Source organism: Mesoplodon bidens (genome assembly GCF_964165515.1).
Source record: "Mesoplodon bidens genome assembly, chromosome: 16".
Lineage (NCBI taxonomy): Eukaryota > Metazoa > Chordata > Mammalia > Artiodactyla > Ziphiidae > Mesoplodon > Mesoplodon bidens.
The window spans coordinates 12050894-12073565 of NC_138173.1; the positions used below are offsets into that span (position 1 = coordinate 12050894).

General features: G+C 38.6%; 1 protein-coding gene across 1 annotated transcript in view; it reads right to left on the reverse strand.

Moving 5' to 3' along the window:
- Window positions 1–1444: 1444 nt before the first annotated feature.
- The window catches only part of ARMC1 (armadillo repeat containing 1), a 34155-nt gene continuing 12927 nt past the window's right edge, over window positions 1445–22672 (reverse strand). The window contains exons 4-7 of the mRNA XM_081258749.1: window positions 15654–15843; window positions 4576–4692; window positions 4416–4490; window positions 1445–3643 (exon numbers count right to left, since the gene is read on the reverse strand). Of these exons, the coding sequence (XP_081114875.1) occupies window positions 3452–3643; window positions 4416–4490; window positions 4576–4692; window positions 15654–15843 (574 nt within the window). The 3' untranslated portion in view covers window positions 1445–3451. The remainder of the gene's footprint in view (window positions 3644–4415; window positions 4491–4575; window positions 4693–15653; window positions 15844–22672) is intronic.

The window sequence follows — 22672 nt, forward strand, 5'->3', positions numbered from 1 at the left end:
TTAGTTCTGCGACCTGGGACTAATGAGTTACTTAATTTCTGTCTCATTTCCCCCCATCTATAAAATGGAGACATAACAGTACCTACCTCACAGTTGTTAAGGATTAAATGAACAAATATTTGTAAAGCACTTAGCACAGTGCCTGGCACAGAATTAGTTTTTGTGAAATTTATTGCATGACCTCAGTTCTAAGAGAAATAAAAATTCACAGACTTTACACTTGATAGGTACAGCAAAGGAGAGGGGAACTCTCAAAGACGACAGTAAATGGAGATTTAGAAGGTATCTACACAGAGGTACCTGAAGACAAGAGATGAGTTCTTCAAGGGTCAACATTCAGACAAAAATCAAATAGCTGAGGACTTAGCCTCAAAAACAAAAATCCCTCTGACTGGATACAGAAAGATGAGTCACATAGAGTGTGACTAGGAAGGCACAGTGTCTTGCTTGAGACTCAAAGAAGAGAATCATGTCAAACTTCCAGTAACAATAATTCCATCTTATACTTGTACCAGTACTATATATATGTAATATTCTCCTAAAATAATTTTATAAGAATCAGGATATTATAAGTTAATTTTAACTTCATTCAATGGAGTATACCTCTTTCTCCTGCTTTTTGAAAAAATAAATATCAAATGACAAAATAAATGGGGGAATTTGCCTAGCATTAATCAGCCAGAAACAAACATGCCCAGAAAAGAAAAAAAATACAGCCTGACATTTTTCCTATTTGCCCAACGAGTTCAACAGTACCCTCCATTTATTTTTTACTGATTAAAAAAAAAAATTCTTTGTTCATTCTCTTAAAAAAATATTTGAGGGGCTTCCCTGGTGGCGCAGTGGTTGAGGGTCTGCCTGCCAATGCAGGGGGCACAGGTTCGAGCCCTGGTCTGGGAGGATCCCACGTGCCGCGGAGCGGCTGGGCCCGTGAGCCACGGCTACTGAGCCTGCACGTCTGGAGCCTGTGCTCCGCAACGGGAGAGACCGCAGCAGTGAGAGGCCTGCGGATCGCGATGAAGAGTGGCCCCTGCTCGCCGCAACCAGAGAAAGCCCTCGCGTAGAGACGAAGACCCAACGCAGCCAAATAAATAAATAAAATGAATTTAAAAAAAAAAAAAATTTGAGCATTAAATACTAGCCAGGTACTGCTACAGACTTTCTCGGTTCTCAGAGAGCTAAGTAGGGGACAGACACTGGTAAATATAATTTTAATCTAATGCGATAAACACCTCAATGCATATATGTACAGGGGCACTGATCCAAACCCAGGAAGAAGCAGGTGTGGTGCTGGGAAGGAGATGAATGGAAGATGCCCGGGAATTAGTCGGGTAACGCACTTGCAGCGAGGGAGTGAGGAGAAGGTGCCGGGCAGTGTGGATACAAACAGGCTTTAGCGAAATCAGTAATGCTTATACCACAAAAATGCAATATCCATTCAATTTTAATTATCTTACCTTTTATTATTTTACAATATATTTCAAAAAATGCTGTTACAGTTGCCTTAACTGCTCTATATATAAGACCTGGAATCAAGGAACACTGAGAATTAGAACACACAAACATCAAGCTGTAATACCTACTTGTGCTGAACAATTACTATCAAAAGGATGTCGTTTTTTAAATAAGCAGATGTGTGGCAATGCAAAATAAAATACAAACCTGTTAAAACAGAACAGTAAACTTTGTTTCAATGGCTATAGAAAGGAGGTGGCTTTGTTTTGTTTTTTTTTCCCAACACATCTGGTCTGGCAGCAAGTTGTACTATGCATTTAAAGCAATACATGCCCTGAAAGCTTATATTTTCAGTTGTGCGCATCACCTGAATCAGAGCCCAGGTGAAAAAATATTACTCTCCATACCCTCAACACCCCTCCCTCCATAAGGTCACAATGTTCTTGAACTCAAGATTCTTGTTGGCGAACTATTTTACAATAATTCTTCTTCAGTGACACTGGATGCTTTTAGTTTTCTCTAAAAGAGAAGCAATGAAAATGCAAGGAAACCCTCCAGGGTCCAATTTTCAGTTCACATTCTCCAAGGAGTAAAATAGCAGCTCTACATGTTGATGAAAAAAGTTTTTGATCTCCTCCTATTAGTTTTTAATCATATTAGCATTAAACTTTATCTGGAGTTAGTTGGATTTCCAAAAGAAAATTTTTTGTTGCCAGATATTTCAGAAATTTAATAAAGCATTACATATATGTAATTAGCTCTTAAATCTATACCAAAAATATATATGTATATATATTTATATTTATTTATCTTACCTTTGCTGAAGTCCTGTTTTTTTCTGGCAGAAAGTTTAAGTGGATGGACAAACGCTGGCTTTATTTCTTTATAAGCAATAATTTGAGTCTTTTTTTCTTTTCATTCAATATGACTGCATGTTCATAATAAATTCACAAAAGGCAATACAAGGAAACACCTACTGAATAGGCATCTGCCAAGCAATTCATGTTTTAAGGTTAGACTCTACCAAATAGCACTATGGCATTATAGGCATTCCATTTTTGTTTTCTTTTTTCAAGTTTGTCAGTTCTTTACTACTTTTTTTTTTTTTTTTTCTTAGCAAGGGATACTGTATAATCACAATGTAAGGCCTAGAGACCATTTACAGTCACTCCCAATATTAGGGTGGACATAATTCTCAAGAGCTGATATAAACCAAACTGAACAGTAGTCAACTAGGACCACATTTGGTCACATTCAAATGGTCTTTCAATAACACTTTGCTGATATACATGTTTCCTTCTCGACTGATTTTGTGTTAATCTTTTAAAAATTATAACAAATAAGACTGCCAAGTTTTTGTAGAGTTGTATTTTTAGGGGTTTGTTACGTTGCTATGAATATGTTTTAATTCACAAAATGTCACTAGTAACGTCCTTTCTATAAACATGGTTGGCAAAATAAAAAAGGCACAAAAGGGGAATTATGAGAAATGCTTTCAAAGCAAGTATCTTTCACGAGAAAGAAAGAGTACCAAAGCAAGTATCTTTCATGAGAAAAGGCAGAGAAAAGTGTTCAGTAATTCATGCACAACTTGAGCTAAAAAAAAAAAAAACAAACTTCTCTTCAGATAGGTCCTGAGGCTTGAGAAAACAAGTTTTCCTAATCACGTGCTTTGTGTAAAATAAAATGTAAAGCTGCACAAATACATGTTTGGTTTAACAGTGGACCCATGTTTTTTTAAAAAGTGAGGCAATTTAAACAAAGGAAAACAAAACCAAAACGCCTTCATAAACAAAGCAATTCCACCTGTACCCTCTGTCCTTTTTACCACTTAGTGGGGTAAAATGTCCAGTAAAATGTAAAATGCAGCATTCTTAATCATGTAATCTAGAAACTTTTCATGATAACTTATTGCAAATTGCACTTGACAGTTCACCACAACAATGGAAAACCGGCCCCTTGTTCGTTTACACAGTCCTTGAGCCCCAAACTGAAGTCACCAGTAAAACGATCTGGATAAAAAGTTTGCAGCTGTGCTCAGCCAGCTAGCTCCACCCTCTGGGTGTGAGCCCACCCGGGACACTGCTTTGTCCTGCTCCTTTGTGGGACTCTCGTCCTCAGGCAGGTAGTCGGGCAGCTCTGTGTTCTGTTCTACTTCCACAGGTGTGTCCTGGAACGGGACCAGCATCTGATGCAGAGAGCATGTTAAGAGTTGTTACAAAGTCAACCTAATTGATATAAGTACATGTCAAACGTTAAAAGTCAACTTTACGTCTCATTCTCATCACCATATTTATTCTCAGAGGCTATATTCCTTTAAAAAGTATCCTCTTCTATGAAGGTAGGCCCAATTGTTGAGCACTATGTAAGCGCAGAAGGAAGAAGTACACATGAAAATGCTGATGCTTTTCTCCTGAGGCTCCAGGAATAAATGTTCAACCTCTATTTAAAGACGACAAAAACAAGCATCTGGCTGCTATGGGGCCCTGAAGGGCCAATGAACCTCCTTTCTATGGAAACTCAAATGAGCTAAAGCCATATAGATCCCTCTTCCCTATCACAAAGCTAGTGGAAAGAGTAGCAAGATGCAAAGATTATCACTATATATACTTGCCCAACGATGGGTTGGATCTTTATTTTTGGACTGGCAAAACCAATTAAGGGTTAGAAAGTATTTAAAAACCAATGCAAGGAAACCCCATATCCTTTATTTCCAAATAAAATCAGCAAGACATCTCCACTGAGATCAAGAACAGAGTCTGAGAGATTCTGAAATCCAACAAAGATCTCTCTATATTTCTAAAAGTGTTAACTGCTAAACAAGAAACATTAGAATAATCTGACTCAGCCACATCGCTATATACTCAGCAGCTATTCGTCTAAAAATACTAGCAATCTGCTGGCCACAAGGGATCAGCAAGAGGGAGTCAAGCATAAAGCAAACTAAACAGAGCTTTTACCTCTTCTCCACTTTCGCTTTTCACAACTTGCTGAGCCTTCATAACCTTGGTTGAGGCTATTGCCGATGCCAAAGCCTAGGCCAGATAAAAAGACAACAATTTTGAACACCGATGTGTTTACCTGTAACCTCAAGCATGTTTAGCCGTTTAAAATACCAACCTCTGCTCTCAGATCTGAACGGATTCGCACCACACATCTTTGAACAGCCATTTGAAAAGTAAAGCTAATAACGCCTTTAATTTTTAACAAAGCCTCTTCACACAGGTTTCTCCGAGACTGAAAAAGTAAAAGCAAATTGTTATTAAAACTAGCAAAATAATAAGGGAATAAATCAAGCCAAACAACACTGAACTAGTCTTTATATTTGGGGAAAAGGAGGGAACACAGGGCAAGGGAAGGCTAATGTCCCTATTTCAATTCTACAGTCACACATTTGAGGGCACAGAAAGGGTGGTGCTTAGTCAAGTTTATGAAAATTTATAAGATCCAACAAAATAGTAATTCCTGCTAGATTTTTTTCAAGCTTCATTACTAATATTTAATTTTAATCATTTTAATCAGAAATAAATTTGCCCGTGTTAATTTAAATCTTAAACCAAACAGAATGGAAGAATAATATAGAAAACATGCTGAAAAGCAGAGTTTCCTCAAGCTCAAGGGTGGGCAAACTACGGTCCAACAGCTGTTTTTGTAAATAAAGTTTTATTGGAAACACCCACACCTATCTGTTTACATATTGTCCAAGTCTAGTTTCACCCTCTAGCAGAGTTAGTAGTCATAACAGAGACCATATGCCTGCAAAACCGGAAGTGTTTACTATCCAGCCCTTTAAAGAAAGGGTTTACTGACCCCTGCTCTAGCTTTAAAACCTCCAGAGATAAATTCTAACAGACTGAAGTTAGAATTAGTGAGCATTCAGTGTATGAGTCACTATTTTTTAAATCACTTGGTATTTATATCACCGCATCCCTCATTCGTGGCATTCTCGGTGGTTACCACTGCATTCTCAAGGGTTATCAATATCCACTTTTTGGTTCCCATTTTCCTCTTGACAAACACAATATAACATACGTCCTTCAATGCTTCTTTGACTTCTTAATAATACACTACCCTGGTGTTCTGCTTACACCACTGAGTATTTCACCTCTGTCTCATTTTATCTCCAAGGTCCAGTGCTAAAACTAAGTGATTTTCTTTCTACTTCATCCCTCAGTAGACTATTCAGATCACTTCAAACATCACTACCATGTAGAAGCACAGAAGTCTACGTCCAATATGATTTTATTTTCATTTGTCTACAAACACATCCACGTGGATAACAAGTGGTCATCTTAAACACAAGATCCAAAGAGAAAATGAATTAAAAGTAACTACAGTTCTCCCCATCCCTCCCTCCTCCTCCAACCCATACATCAAACCAACATCTCTAAATTATCCTGTTTCTGTATTGAAACCAGACTCCGATTCAGTATTTCTGAGGGAACAGGAATCGGCAAATGACACCAAGTCTCTGGGTCATAGCCTAGGAAGCACTGCCTTCAATTACCTGATTCATTCTTCTCTTCTACTGAATAAAATCAGTCTTCAAACTTATTCCCACATCCTTCAAAACAACTCACATCATTGTTTATCTCCTACTTAAACTATTTTTCCACTTCTGCCTTTCAACACTATTCAGGCAAGGGTCTCGCATACAGTGGTGCATAGCAGCGCACGGGGCTCATGTACCGCACTGCCCCTTCTGCGAAGCGCCTTTGGTGGATTAGTGCCCAAACGGTCCATGTTTATCTCTGCCACATATTCAACACCAGGTAAACTTAAAAGTGAACAAAAGTTTGCATAGCATGTACAACATGAAAGTTAGGATACAACTAGTCTAATCTGTTTCCTTATTTTAAATGTGAGGAAACCAACAAATATAAACGTTAAGCAACTTGCCTGGTTTATCACAAGAGTCTGACGTTAAATTCCAACTATGTGTGACAGTGAAAAACCAGATTCACGATGCCAATTCATCTTTATTTTAACACAAATGCAACACATTTGCAACAGGTAAAGGCGGGGGGGGGGGGGTGTCCAATTCCAAGATGTAAACATGAGATCTTCAACAGAGCAAATAGGATCAAGAATTAGCTGCAAAGGATGAGTAACTTCTTGATGGGGATAGAGGATCAAGATTAGGTTTTAAGAATCATAAGCAGATAAAATTAGGAATTGGGCAAGGAGGTAGATGGGTCAAAGTTAACTGCCTGGCAATTGCTAGGAGAAGGGTCGGGGCGGGGGAGAGAAGAGAGGGAGAGGGGAAGGGGAGGGGGAGGGAGGGAGGGAGGAAGAGGGGGAGGGGGAGAGAGAGTGTATGTGTATCAATTCAAAAGATGTAGATAGTAGCCTCTCTCCAATTTCTAAAGACTCCATAGTAGCATGATTTGCAGCTGAGGAAACAAAGCAAAAGGAAAAATGTTTGTGACAATCCAAAATCAGGAATATCTTTCTAAAAGCCTTGATACATACACTAAAGTAATGTACACTGCTTTCATGACTAGTGAGAGTAGACACGTTTCCCTGCGTAGCTGTCCAAAGCAGCAGTTAAGAGCGGGGTTCTGCAGCTAGACCCACGCTGCCTAGATTCAAATCCCATGTCCTTCACTCACCACTTCTACTATACCAGGAAGCTATTTCAATTTGGTGTGCTTCCGTCTTCTCATCTGTAAACTGGGACTATAAGTAGACCTTATAGTTTTATGAAAAATAAATGAGTTAACACACCAGAAGGGTACCTGCAAGTACTGCAATAAATGTTAGCTGATACTATTTACTGGAAACTACATCTCTTCCAGGAATTTCCCATTTTCCTGTTCGATTTTCTTCTGTTGATTTTTTTAATATATATTTTTTTATTTTTATTCTTTTTAATTAGAGTATAGTTGCTTTACAATGTTGTGTTAGTTTCTGCTGTACAATGAAGTGAATCAGCTCTATGTATACATATTTCCCCTCCCTCTTGGACCTCCCTCCCACCCTCTCCCCCCATCCCACCCATCTAGGTGATCACAGAGCACCGAGCTGAGCTCCCTGTGCTATATACAGCAGGTTCCCACTAGCTATCTATTTTACATACAGTAATAAGGCCACTAACCAATTATTCATTACAAATATTTTCCTACTTGTTTTTACGTTTTAAGAATACATTTGACAAAGCAAAAACTTTATTGTTAAACTACAGCTCTTTCCTAAAGCAATTTCTTCCACATCCTTTTATTACTTTTAGGTATCTTCTTAGTTGTCTATGTGTGAAGGCTTGACACTCATGGCTCCCTTTCTTGGGAACATGCACTCTTCCACATATATCCACTGCCTCACTCCTAAGTTTTGGTTAAATGTCAGTTTCTCCAAGAGGACTTTTAAACCATCCTATTTAAAACTATAATCCACCATTCCACCCCTTAGTAATCCCTAGCTACTTTCCCTTTATTTTTGTCCATGGAACTTACCACTGCTACTATACTATAAAACTTGGCTTGTTGACTGTCTCCTCCAACTATGATATTAGCTTAATGAAGTCAAACATAGGATTTATGAGAACTTTTGCTTATTTTGGTCACTGCTGTATCCCTGGTGCCTAAAATAGTGCCTGGCACATACTAGGTGCCAGGTTATGCCACCAAAACATTACAGTACAGCTTCAGAGTTAACTTGCTTTTTTTTTTTTTTTTGGATTTTAGCAATTACATTTTTAAGATATAGTGGCCTATATATGTATTTCAATATATTTATTTATTTATTTATTTACTTTTGGCTGCATTGGGTCTTCGTTGCTGTGCACGGGCTTTCTCTAGTTGCAGGGGCTACTCTTCATTGCGGTGCACGGGCTTCTCATTGCGGTGGCTTCTCTTGTTGCAGAGCACAGGCTCTAGGCACGTGGGCTTCAGTAGCTGTGGCGCGTGGGCTCAGCAGTTGTGGCTCGCAGGCTCTAGAGTGCAGGCTCAGTAGTTGTGGCACACGGGCTTAGCTGCTCTGCGGCATGTGGGATCTTCCCAGACCAGGGCTCAAACTCGTGTCCCCTGCATTGGCAGGCGGATTCTTAACCACTGCCTAATGAGGGAAGCCCCCTATGTGGCCTATATTTTTGTGTGTGTGAGCTTTGTTGGGTTTTATTATTTGGTTTCTGCTAGCTTTAAAAAGGAACTGTACTGTTTTCATTCATTAACATTAAACAAATAGTACTGGTGACAATTTATATATCTTAATATCTTTCATTCAATTAATTTACATTTACCAGAACCTGCTTTCTAGAAACTTTTTGGGATCTTGGCCCCAGTTTCGATAAGATAGTTGTTAACTTATTTGGCAATGTCATGGATAATATGCATATGAAAAGTTTTCCCCAACCCGTTTACTGAATCTTAAATCCTGAGGGCTAGGTGCCCCAATACCACAACTAGAAAAAGCTGTGGATAATCCAATGTAACCTACCTGGCACAGCTAAAGAGATAAGTGGTAATCCACCAGTTGCCAGCCCTAAATATGTGAAAGTATATAACTTATCACTGCTCAAGATAACTTCAGGGAGACCTGCAATTCCAGTCAAGATGGAGTAACAGGGACCAGATTTACCCTCAAGGCTTAAACAACTAAAAATACAGACAAAATAAAATGAATAAAACAATGATTTCCAGGTGTTGGAAAGCAGGTGACCCCCAAGAGAAGGGAAGCAAATGAAGTGAGGCTCACCAGCACAGCAGCATATTGCCTGGAAAATTTTTAGGCTGTGACTCACAAAGCAGGAAGCCAAGCAGAACCAGCAGTCTCCCCAAGTTGAGGACACAAAGTTGAAAATTCAGGGAGGTCAAGGCAACTATAATTCATAGCACAGAGCATGAGAGGACACAGTTGCACAAAGGGGGCCCCTCAGAGAGAAGACACACACCAGAGATCGGCAATGGGCTCCCCTCTGGTTTTCAGCTGAGTGATGAAGGAAACAACCAGGCTGGAAAGGAATAGAAGGAACCATCCTGCGGACTCACACAGGGCTGGGAATACTTCCTGTCCCCATCAGCCAGAGCAGAGAAAACTGATGTACACAGCACATAGACGGAGAACCCAGAAGAGTATGGCCTCAGTAGCACAGTAAAATTATCCCTAGGTTAAACGGTGCTGTAGTCTGCCTACCAGAGCTTAAAGGCAAGACTGAAAAACATCCAATGTTTGCAAGTAACTTAGCTGATCCAGAACAAAATTCAAGAACATTTAAAGGCTTTGCATACAAATACATGCTGTATCCCAATATGTAAAATCTGTAATATCTGGCATCCAATCAAAAATTATGAGGCGTGCAAAGAAGCAAGAAAATACAACCTATAACTAGAAAAATCAACCTACAGAAACATACTCAAAAATAACACATGACTGAATTAGTTGACGAAGACATTAAACAGTTATTCTAACCATATTATGTATGTTCAAGTAGACAAAGTATAAACTGTTAAGGAGATATAAAAAAGGCTCAAATCAAACTTCTAGAGATAGAGGGAAGAAATAAGATACATTACATATAGAAGAACAAAAAAAAGAAGGACAGAATTCTGAATAGAAACAATACAAGGGAGAAGACAGTGGGACAATATTCGTAAAGTATGGTAAGAAAATGAACTGTCATCTAGAGTTCTATACACATAAAAATATCTTTCAAAAGAAAAATACAGTAAGGACTTTTCCAGATACACAAAACTCAAAGAGTTAGAGACGTCAATATCCATCTGACTTTTTTTTTTTTAATTTATTTTTTGGCTGCACAGGGTCTTTACTGCTGTACGCGGGCTTTCTCTAGTTGGGGCGAGCGGGGTCTGCTCTTCGTTGCGGTGCACAGGCTTCTCATTGCAGTGGCTTCTCTTGTTGCGGAGCACGGGCTCTAGGCGTGCGGGCTTCAGTAGTTGTGGCACGCAGGCTCAGTAGTTGTGGCTCGTGGGCTCTAGAGCAAGGCTCAGTAGTTGTGGCGCATGGGCTTAGCTGCTCTGCAGCATGTGGGATCTTCCCAGACCAGGGCTCAAACCCGTGTCCCCTGCATTGGCAGGAGGATTCTTAACCACTGCGCCACCACGGAAGCCCATCTGATAGAACAGCTGGACAGAAGATCAACAAGGAAGAAGACGACTTAACACTGTACACCAACTAAACCTAACAGACACTTGTAGAACACTCCAACCAAAGGTATATAGATTCTCAAGTGCACATGGAACATTCGCCGGGATAGACCTTTAGGCCACAAGACAAGCCCCAACAAGTGTAAAAGGATTGAAATCACACATATGAAATGAGATCAGAAATCAGTAACAAAAGGAAATTTGGGAAATCTATGAATATATGGAAATTAAACAACAAACTCCTAAACAACCAATGGGTCAAACAAGAAATCACCAAAAACATTAGACAATACTTTCAGATGAATGAAATGAAAAAGTAGACGCCAAATCTGATGGTATGCAGAGACAGCAGTGCTTAGAGGGGAATTTCTAGCTAAAATGACTACATTAAAGTAGAAGGAAATCTCCAACCAATTACCTGAGATTCCATTCAAGAAACAAGAAAAAAGGGCTTCCCTGGTGGCGCAGTGGTTAAGAATCCGCCTGCCAATGCAGGGGACACGGGTTCAAGCCCTGGTCCGGGAAGATCCCACATGCCGCGGAGCAGCTAAGCCCGTGCGCCATGACTACTGAGCCTGTGCTCTAGAGCCCGCGAGCCACAACTACTCAGCCCGTGAGCCTAGAGCCCGTGCTCTGCAACAGGAGAAGCCACTGCAATGAGAAGCCTGCCTGCTGCAACTAGAGAAAGCCCACGCGCAGCAACAAAGACCCAACACAGCCGCAAAAAAAAGAAACAAGAAAAAGAAGAGCCAACTAAACCCAAAGCAAACGGAAGGAAGGAAATAATAAAGATTAGAGCAGGGGGAAAAAGAAATAGAGAATGGGGGAGGGGTGGATAGAAAAATCGATGAAACCACAAGTTGGTTCTTTGGAAAGAGCAACAAAATTGATAAACCTTTAGCAAGACTGACCAAGAAAAGAGAGGAAGAAGACTCAAATACTAAGAGCAGGAATAAAAGAGGATATATTATGACCAGTCTTACCAAAAGAAAAGGATTATAAGCGAATACTGTGAACAACTGTATGCCAACACATCAGATAACCTCTGTGAAGTGATATATTCCTCAAAAGACAAAACCATAAACTGACGCAAGAAAATATGAATAAACCTATACAACAAGTAAAGCAACTGAATTAATAATCAGAACATTTCCCACAAAGAAAAGCCCAGGACCAAACGGTTTCACCGGTGAATTCTACTAAATGTTTAAAGAAGAGTAACACCTATCATTCACAAACTCATCCAGACACTTCCCAACTCCTCTTAGGAAGCCAGGATTACCCTGATACCAAAACCAGAAAAAGACAGCACGAGGGAAAAAAAGACTACAAACCAATATCCTGTATGAATACAGATGCAAAATGCCTCAATAATATACCAGCAAACTGAATCCAGAAGCACATTAAAAAGATTATGCACCATGACCAATTGGGATTTATCCTAGGAATGAAGGGTTGGTTCAACATATGAAAATCAACGGATGCAATACATGATATTAACAGAACTAACTCATCTCAAGAATAAAGACAAATAATAAGCATTTTTTAAAAACATGGACAAAGAATGAACAGACATTTCTCCAAATGAGAAAATCTGTGATAAATTAAAGACATACACAATAAGTCAACCACTAAAAATGGCCAATAAGCACGTGAAAAGATACCATCGTTGTAATTAGGTAAATGCAAATCAAAATCACAATAAGATACCACTTCACACCCACTAGAATAGCTATTTTTTTAAGAAATGGAAAATAAGAAATGTTGGCAGGGATGTGGAGAAAATTGACCCCTCACACCTTGCTGATGGGAATGTAAAATGCAGCGGCCACTGTGGAAAACAGTCTGGCAGTTGCTCGAAAAGCTAAACGTATCATCCAGCAATTCTACCCTTAAGAATATACCCAAGAGAAATGAGGACATATATCCACACAAAAACCTGTACATAAATGTTCATAGCAGAATTATTCATAATAGCCAAAAGGTGGAAATAAGCCAACTGTCCATCCTCAGCAGACCTGTACTACTTACTATAAGAAATGTTAATGGAGTCCTTCAGGCAGAAGGAAAACGATATGAGACGAAAATCTGTATTTACACAAAGGAATAAAGAGCCCCAGAAATGGTAAATACGTGGGTAGACAGAAAATACTCTTATTTTTTAATGTCTTTAAATACTTGTAAATGGTTAAGATGGATGGTAATTCTATGCTAAGTGTAATTTACCACACAAAAAAATTTTTAATCAAAAAAAAGAGAATATTTAATGTAATAACAAAGTAATCTGGGGTTTATAACATATGCAGAAGTAAAACATATAACAAGAACACAAAGGCAGAGATAAGGCAGATGAAAGTATAGTGTTATAAGTGTCTCATGCATGAAGTGATTAGTGTTAATTGAAGCTACACCGATAAGTTCAAGATACAGAAAATAAACCCTAAATAAAATTCAAAAATACACAAAATAAACCCTAATTCAACAAACATAAAAGAAAGGAAGGAAGGAAAGAGAATTAAGGCAAATAAGCCAACAAAGGAGATAAAATGCAATCATAAAAAACCTTTCAATTAGTCCAAAAGGCAGAAAAAGAGGAAAAGAGAACAAGGAACACATGGGACAAATAGAAAGCAATTAGCAAGATGGTTGTTTTAAATCCAGTCATACCAATAATCATACTAAAGGCAAATGATCCCAGCACTCCTGTTAAAAGGTAGAAATTTTTCGATTGGATTAAAAAAGCAAGGCCCAACTATATGGTGCCTATAAGAAATCCATGTGAAATACAGACACAAATAGAAGACACACACTATAATCAAAAGAACGCTTGAAGAGCTAATATTAAAAGCAGACAAGGGACTTCCCTGGCAGTCCACTGGTTAAGACCTTGCCTTCCAATACAGGGGGCATGGGTTCGATCCCTGGTCAGGGAGCTAAGATCCCACATGCCTTGTGGCCAAAAAACCAAAACAGAAGCAATATTGTAACAAATTCAATAGACTTTAAAAATGGTCCACATAAAAAAATATATTAAAAAAAAAAGCAGACAAGGTAGAATGAGTTGAGAAAAACCTACACTGTACAACTACTACTGAATAATACTTTAAAAGACAGTACAGCTGGTATTACATTTTCCTTAAACGTTTGGGAGAATTCACCAATGAAGATATCAAGGCCAGAAATTGTCTTTATGGAAAGGTTTTTAACTACAAATCCAATTTCTTTGATAGACATAGAGTTATTCATTCAGGTTACCCATTTCTTCTTGAGTGAGCTTTGGCAATCCATCTTTCATGAAATTTTCCTGTTTCATCTACATTATCAAATTTATTGGCATAAAGTTATTCAAAATAGTCACTTATTTTTATTTCAGTGTCCATATTAAAAGATCTATAGCAATGCTGTCTCATTTCTGATACTGATATTTTGTGACCTCTCTTTTATTCTTAATCAATTTGGCTAGAGGTTTATCAATTTAATTGATCATGTCAAAGATCAGCTTTTGATTTCACTGATTTTTCTGTTTTCCATTCCACTGATTACTGGTTTTTTTTTTTGTTTCTTCTGCTTACTTTGGATTTAATTTGCTCTTCTTTTTCTAGTTTTTAAGGTAGAAGCTTAAGTCACTGAGACCTTTTCCTTTTTGTATATAAATATTCAGGCATTTGGCGCTAATGAATTCCCCTCTAAACTCTGCTTTAGCTGCTTCCCACAAATTCTGATACTACGTCTTTTTTTTTTAATTATTTTTTTATTTTTGGCTGCATTGGGTCTTCGTTGCTGCGCGCAGACTTTCTCTAGTTGCAGAGAGTGGGGGCTGCTCTTTGTTGTGGTGCACAGGCTTCCCATTGTGGTGGCTTCTCTTTGTTGCAGAGCAAGGGCTCTAGGCATGCGGGCTCAGCAGTTGTGGCTCGCAGGCTCTAGAGCACAGGCTCAGTAGTCATGGCGCACAGGCTTAGCTGCTCCGCGACATGTGGGATCTTCCTGGACGAGGGCTCGAACCCAAGTCCCCTGCATTGGCAGGTGGATTCTTAACCACTGCGCCACCAGGGAAGCCCCACATTTTCATTTTTATTCAGTTCAAAATACTTCCTAATTTCTCCTTTGATTTCTTCATTGACCCATGGATTATTTTAGAAATGTGTTAGTTTCAAAAATTCTTAGGGGGTTTTCCAGGTGTCTTTCTGTGATTGATTTCTAACTTGCTTTTCATTGTGCTCAGAGCACATACTTTGCTTGGTTCTCATTCTTTTAAATCAGGACTTGTTTTATGGGACACAATATGGTCTATCTTGGTAAATGTTTCATGTGCACATGAAAAGAATGAATATTATCTTGCTGCTGAGTGGGGCTTTCTATAAATATCAGTTAGGTTAAGTTGGTTGTTAGTGTTGCGTCTTCTATATCCCTGTTGATTTTCTGTATACTTGTTCTATTAATTGAGACAACGGTATTCAAATCTCCAGCTCTAGTTGTGAATTTATTTCTCCTTGCATTTCCGTCAGTTTTTGCTTCATATACTTTGAAGTTCTATTACTAGGGCATAAATATTTACATGGTTATGTCCTTTGAATAACTGACCCATTAAGCACAAAATGCCCCTCTTTATCAGAATAAAATGCTAATATTGGGACTTATTCTTTTCTTTTTATTTACTTTATTTATCTATTTATGGCTGTGTTGGGTCTTCGTTGCTGCATGTGGGCTTTCTCTAGTTGTGGTGAGCGGGGGCTACTCTTCGTTGCAGTCTGTGGGCTTCTTATTGTCATGCCTTCTTTTGGTGCGGAGCACAGGCTCTAGGCCCGTGGGCTTCAGTAGTTGTGGCACGCAGGCTCAGTAGTTGTGGCTTGCGGGCTCTAGAGCGCAGGCTCAGTAGTTGTGGCGCATGGGCTTAGTTGCTCTCCACGGCATGTGGGATCTTCCTGGACCAGGGCTTGAACCCGTGTCCCCTGCACTGGCAGGCGGATTCTTAATCACTGTGCCACCAGGGAAGCCAGGGACTTATTCTTAAAGATTGTTAGCAGGTGACGCTGAGATAACCAGTTAACATGATTTCTCTCTCCCATGTTATGAACCACGTGTTTATAAAAGTCTTACCGTATCATCAAGACCATCTATATGCAAAACCACTGTTTTGGCACGTTTGTTTGTGGTTCCCAGAAAAAACTGAGCTTTCCTTCGACGTGAATTCATTTCACTGAAACTATCACCATCTGCCATATTGGAAGACTGAAGAATTTCATAGATTTCAGAGGCCAGCAGTTTTGTTTCTCCTGGAGTTGTAGTCCTTGAAAAGAAACATATAAATTAACAAAGTAGTCTTGTCACTTCTACTGATTCTGTAATTTTATTCCTCAACTTGGCAAAACCTTGTTTTCTTCATTCTGATCTATACTTTATTTCTAGAGTCACATAGGCTACATCTACTTAGATAAAGCAATTACAGACCACAGACTGGCAAAAATGGTTATAGGAAATAAATAATCCCACCACCACTATTTTTAACTTCCTTTATTTCATAGTTCAAAGTGTCATCATTTTCATACGGTAATAAATTCCTTTCTGGAAGATTTTCAATTCCTATCTACTTAAAACCAAAAGATTTTAAAAGAATAACATAGTCAAATCAACATGATGGTCCCACTGTTGTTCTAAGTATGTTTTTCTGGTATACTTCATAGCACTAATTTTATTGCTACCCTTCCTACGAAACAGTTAAGGGAACACCTCTATAGACACAGATCTCCCTTAAAGCTAAGTAAAATCTTGTCTTAGGCAAAATGAAATTTGCAAAAGCATATAAGCAAAAATGAAGTAAAAACGAAGTTACAAAAAAATGGCTCTGAAGAACCTAGGGGCAGGACAGAAATAAAGACGCAGACCTAGAGAATGGACTTGAGGACATGGGGAGGGAGAAGGGTAAGCTGAGACGAAGTGAGAGAGTGGCATTGACATATATACACTACCAAACGTAAAACAGATAGCTAGTGGGAAGCGGCCGCATAGCAGCTCGGTGCTTTGTGACCACCTAGAGGGATGGGATAGGGAGGGTGGGAGGGAGACGCAAGAGGGAGGGGATATGGGGATATATGTATATGTATAGCTGATTCACTTTGTTATACAGCAGAAACTAACACAACACTGTAAAGCAATTATACTCCAATAAAGATGTTTAAAAAAAAAAACGAAGTTACTTCTTGATCTGGGCACTATATGAGGTATCACAAATATCTATGCATGTTGCTGTTCAACAAATTAATGATAAATAATTACTGCTTTATTTTTTTTAAATGCTTTTAAAACCAAAATGAAAAAAGCCAAGAGCATCTACATATTTGGAAGCAGGTATCTTAGTCTTAAAAAAAAAAATTACTGGGCTTCCCTGGTGGCGCAGTGGTTGAGAGTACGCCTGCTGATGCAGGGGACATGGGTTCGTGCCCCGGTCCGGGAAGATCCCACATGCTGCAGAGCGGCTGGGCCCGTGAGCCATGGCCGCTGAGCCTGCGCGTCCGGAGCCTGTGCTCCGCAACAGGAGAGGCCACAACAGTGAGAGGCCCGCGTACCGCAAAAAAAAAAAAAAAAAAAAAAAAATTACTATTCAAATACTGTGATTCAAAACATTCAAGTACAAAAAGTCTAGAGTTATATGGTACAGTTGGCCATAAACATAAGAAAGACTGTATAATTAAACAAGTATTAGTTGTCCTAATCTTCTTAGGCAAGTGAAAATTGAAAGAGCTGATTAATGCCCTGGATTTAGTTCAGTCTTTAAAATATGACATCTGAGAAAAGACTATCTTGAAAAGCTCTTTCATCTAAATAACTGGAATTCTGCTCAGTAATTTACTATTCCATAATGAAGTATATTGATTCCTCACCACTTTTTCTGAATAGTTATCTATATTGAAAATGTTCAAAATGTTATTCATAAAACACAACTGAAAGGTGAACTCTGATCTTCATTATATATCAAAAATAATTTTCATTTTGAATGTATTTCTTCACTGGTCATAAATACCAATTCACTCTAATTCTATATAGATGCTACTAATAACATTTTATACTGCCTATAAAAGCCAGTTAAGACTTCCATATACTTCATGAAAGCAGTGAATATACTATTTTAATGTTAAAGACTTGTTATCATCTTTTGAAGATCTTCACAACTTTTCCTTTAGGAGTTGGTTTTGCTTTTTTTTTTTTCTGTGTTGTTCACTAAAAAAAGTGTTCTTATAACATTTATGCAACTCAGAAAATCATCCTTCATTTTTCAATGTAAAACCAATCCTAACTTAAAAAGGATTCTAAGAAGGCAGTCAGCAGCTCTGCTTAGGTAACAATGAAGTCCAAAGGCAGGAAAACCATGATCCTTGAGCAAAAGCCCGTCATTTACATATCATCTCTGGCTGCTTTAACCCACAAGGGCAGAGCTGAGTGCCACAACAGAGACTGTGAGCCCAGCAAAGCCTAAAATAGTTACTATCTGGCTTTTTATTTTACAGAAAAAAAGTTGCCACCCTCTGTTCTAAAAACTTTACAAAAAACAACATAAAAATCAAGGCAAAATGGAGCAGCATTTTCAAGAATCACAAGAAAACAAAAGGTGAACCACGGATGCAGTCCAGTTGTCCTTCAAGTATCAAGGTTATAGAAAAGGAGTTTTAAACATGAAAGAACTCAAGGAATACTAGAGTCTTACTTGAGCAATCTACTAGAGAATTAAGCTTCAACCAAGAAAGAGATGACTGGGAAAACTTCAGCAAAAGGACTGATGAGGAGCATTTTACATATTTAACTGTAGATCTAAATTTAAAACTAAAGTGGAAAAGAGAATAGAATATATAAATGTTCTGATAAAGCAGAAATAATGCAACTTAAAAAAAGGAAAAGGGAGAAGAAAAGGGAAAAGTAGAAAAAGTCATTGACTATGGGAGTGAAAAGACTACCATTAAAACTAACAAGCAAGATGGTGAGTTTAAATAAGAAAACAGAAAACTCAGAACACCTCTTTAAAGTATAAGTACAAAGGTAACCACTATAACAATAAGACAAATCAGAAGAAATTTTCAAGATAAAAGAAGAAAACAGCAGGCACAGAAACACAACTATTATAATATACATGGTAATTACAACAAAAATGAGTTATGATGAAATATATCAGTAACGGCAATAAATGTAAATGGACCTAGCTCACTAACTTAAAAGATTTTCTTTTTTTACTTTAATTTTATTAGAGTATAGTTGATTTACAATGTTGTGTTAGTTTCAGGTGTACAGCAGAGTGATTCCGTTATACGTATACATATATTCATTCTTTTTCAGATTCTTTTCCCAAACAGGTTATTGAGTAGATAGAGTTCCCTGTGCTATACAGTAGGTCCTTGTTGGTTATCTATTTTATATATAGTAGTGTGTGTATGTTAATCTCAAGCTCCTACTTTATTCCCCCCACTAAAAGATTTTCATTTTGACTCACAAAACAAGACACAACTAAAAGTGATTCAGAAATAAAGGAATGGGCAAGTGTAGATGAGGCGAATAGAAACAATGAGAAAAGGAACTGTGTACTGCCATCACACGAAGTAGAATTCCAGCCCCAAATCCAAGCATTAAACATGACAAAGGACACATTTTTTTCTCCTAAAATACATACTTCACAATGACTATATATAAGTTATGAAGACATATATACCAAACAACAACATGTATGGAGAAAGAATAAAGCAAATGTTAAAATAGTAAAACAAGGGACTTCCCTGGTGGTCCAGCGGTTAAGACTCTGCACTCCCAGTGCAGGGGGCCTGGGTTCGATCCCTGGTCAGGGAACTAGATCCTACATGCTGCAACTAAAAGCCCGCATGCCTCAACTAAAAGACCCCCACATGCCGCAACAAAGATCTCATGCCGCAACTAAGACCCAGGGCAGCCAAAATAAATAAATATTTAAAAAAACAAAAACACAGTAAAACAAATGGTAAAATGTTAAAATCTGGGGACTACCAGTGTACTTATCTAGGCATCAGTGTACTGTTTGTACAACTTTTCTGAAAGTCTGATGTCATTTCAAACTAAAGTTTAAAAAAATATGTATGTATAAACATATTTAAATGAAAAGATAAATGGCATTATGGATTTTCTTTTTTATATTTTTGAATTTTTATAAATAAACCACATACGGCATACTTGTAATAAGATTTTAAAATAGTATTTTAAAGAAAATAAAAGAACACAGAAGAAAGGCATAAAGAAATGAAGCACATACTTTTCATCCAAGATTTTAGCAAGAAGAATAGACCATCATTACTATGGCACTGTTTTAAAATCTAGAATTTTAGGAAGTTCTCCAGATGAAATGAAGTATTTTAAAGTTGAGATGCCACATTTTATTAAACTGACTTTTATTTATAGCATACTTCATGTTAGATATTCACAAGTGCTTTTATAAAATACATTTTGTATCAGAAGTATTACTCCTGAAATACCAATTAACAAATGTCTTAAACTGCATTTAGATATTTTCCTAGATTGACATTTTGAAAATTCTCTCCACAAAGGGATCCAGGGTTAAAAATAAAATGTAAAAAGGTTCTAAGCTCTAAGGACAAGTTTTCATTTATGGAAGATTAAAATTAGAACACAATGCCAGATTCATTTTGAGTGACAGAGAACTTAAAATTCTCTTCTCAATTGAAGAACTGAAAGTAACAGTGACTTTGAAATCAATCCAACTGTCCATCTGTAAGCACCAATTTGACCTAAACGTTAAGTCAAACCTGCTGTTGAATAACGTGCTAAAATCTCAGCAAAATTTTGTAGCAAAACATAATTTGGTGATTAAAGGGAAAAAATTTTAATACGCAAAATTTTCCCTATTTTATAAAACATTGTTCTCTGCTTCTCATGTTAAGAATAACCTCCACTCTCCCCACCTACTTCTGCTTTCTGGTTTCCCCTTTGATCACTCCAGATGAAGGTTTCTCTTCAGTCAGTAAAGCAGCATCCCTCCACAACAGATTTTCTTTGTTCTCTGGGTCTTACTGGGGTATGGAAAGATCCTTTTGCTGCTTCCCTAGTTGTATAGTTCCACAGAACCATAGCTAAATCTGCCCCTAACTCAGTACTCCTAAACAGAGAGAAAAACTGATCCGAATCCCACCCTGACTGCCTAGCTGTCATGGGGCAGCCACATCAATGAAAACAACTGGGGTATACAATATAGATCTCTTGTGCTATGGCTTACCAAGATGACCTACATAACAATAGAATAGTGGTAAATCAGTCATCTGTATCTGCCAACACAGATGTCAAAATGCAAAATAATGTCTAAAGAACATATGTCTACAGTGTCAAACAATTATGCATATATAAAACTCACCCTGCTCTATATGATAAAAACTTTTCCTTTTGATTTTTTAAGAATTTTTAATACAGGTACCCAAAAGAAAAAAGTAAATGAGGAGAAAATAATAATGCCAGAGCAATCTAATTTTTTTTTTTTTTTTTGCATTACGTGGGCCTCTCACTTCTGTGGCCTTTCCTGTTGCGGAGCACAGGCTCTGGACGCGCAGGCCCAGTGGCCATGGCTCACGGGCCTAGCCGCTCCGCGGCACGTGGGATCTTCCCGGACCGGGGCATGAACCCGTGTCCCCTGCATCGGCAGGCGGACTCTCAACCACTGCACCACCAGGGAAGGCCTCTAATTTCTTAAAAAAGGAAAATGAGGGACTTCCCTGGTGGTCCAGTAGTAAAGAATCTGCCTTCCAATGCAGGGGACTCGGGTTTGATCCCTGGTCGGAGAACTAAGATCGCACATGCCGCAGGGCAACTAAGCCCGTGTGCCACAACTACTGAGCCCGCGTGCCACAAACTACAGAGCCCACTTGCCCTGGAGCCCCGGCGTTCTGGAACCTCCTCGCCACAACTATAGAGACCACGTGCCCTGGAGCCCTGCACCACAACTAGAGAAGAGAAAAACCGCATGCCACAACTAGAGAGAAGTCCGTGTGCCACAACAAAGATCCCGTATGCTGCAACTAAGACCCGACGCAGCCAAAAATAAATAATAAATAAATAAATAAAATATATAAAAAAAGAAAATCATGTCCAAGCCATGAGACAATTCACAACACAAAGCTAAACATGCTAAACCAAAACCTGATTCTAATACTTCACAGTCTTAATGTTTACAAGCTAAAACACATAGTTTTATTGACCTTCTGATAACAGTAACTGATAAATTCTAAGATGATTATTTTGGTAAACAGAGGTGACTTTTAAAAAAGCTTGAAAGGTAACCTTCAAATCTGAGATCTCCAACAGCCAAATGAGCTGGAAAATATATATAAAAATTATTACATCGTATCTCCACTTTTGAGAGGGGTATAGGACCAAATTATAATGGCATATGCAATGAATGCATACCTGTTTTACTGCTGGAGGAGCCAGCAACGATCACCACAGTGTCCTAAAAAATATACCTCATTTGTATTAAAGAGAAGCTGCTTGTGGCAACCGTGGAGACACACTGCATGCATCTCCCTTTAAGAAGGAAACCTGCCCTTTGGCTACAGGGAGTAGAATAGTAGAGCCACCAGCAGTAGTGGCTTTGAGATCTCTCACGCCATTCAATCCTTCATTCCAAGGCCTGACCGTTCCCAGGGAGACCCCACTCAATGCCTGGGCAGCGGGGGCACTATAGGGCCTGGCCATTTCTGCCCAATGCAAGACTCATCTACCGGGTGATCCTCGCTTTGGAGCTCCCCCTTGAGCTGTCTGTCAGATGTGCACTGCAATCTGAGACTCTCCTTGCCCCATTCGGTTTCCTCTTCACTTTCCTTTTACAGATGTCAGATCTACATTGCAGTCTAATGACTATAGTCCAATCCTTCTTCATTCCCTTCTACCTCTACAGTCCATATCTCACAATAAACCTCTTCCATTTCTAACTCCATCTCAAGATCTCCTTCCCAGATGACACTGCAAGATAATGACCTGAACTGACACAATACTTCTCTTATAAAGATATAAGTTGTTGGTCTTCCCTGGTGGTGCAGTGGTTGAGAATCCGCCTGCCAATGCAGGCGACACGGGTTCGAGCCCTGGTCCAGGAAGATCCC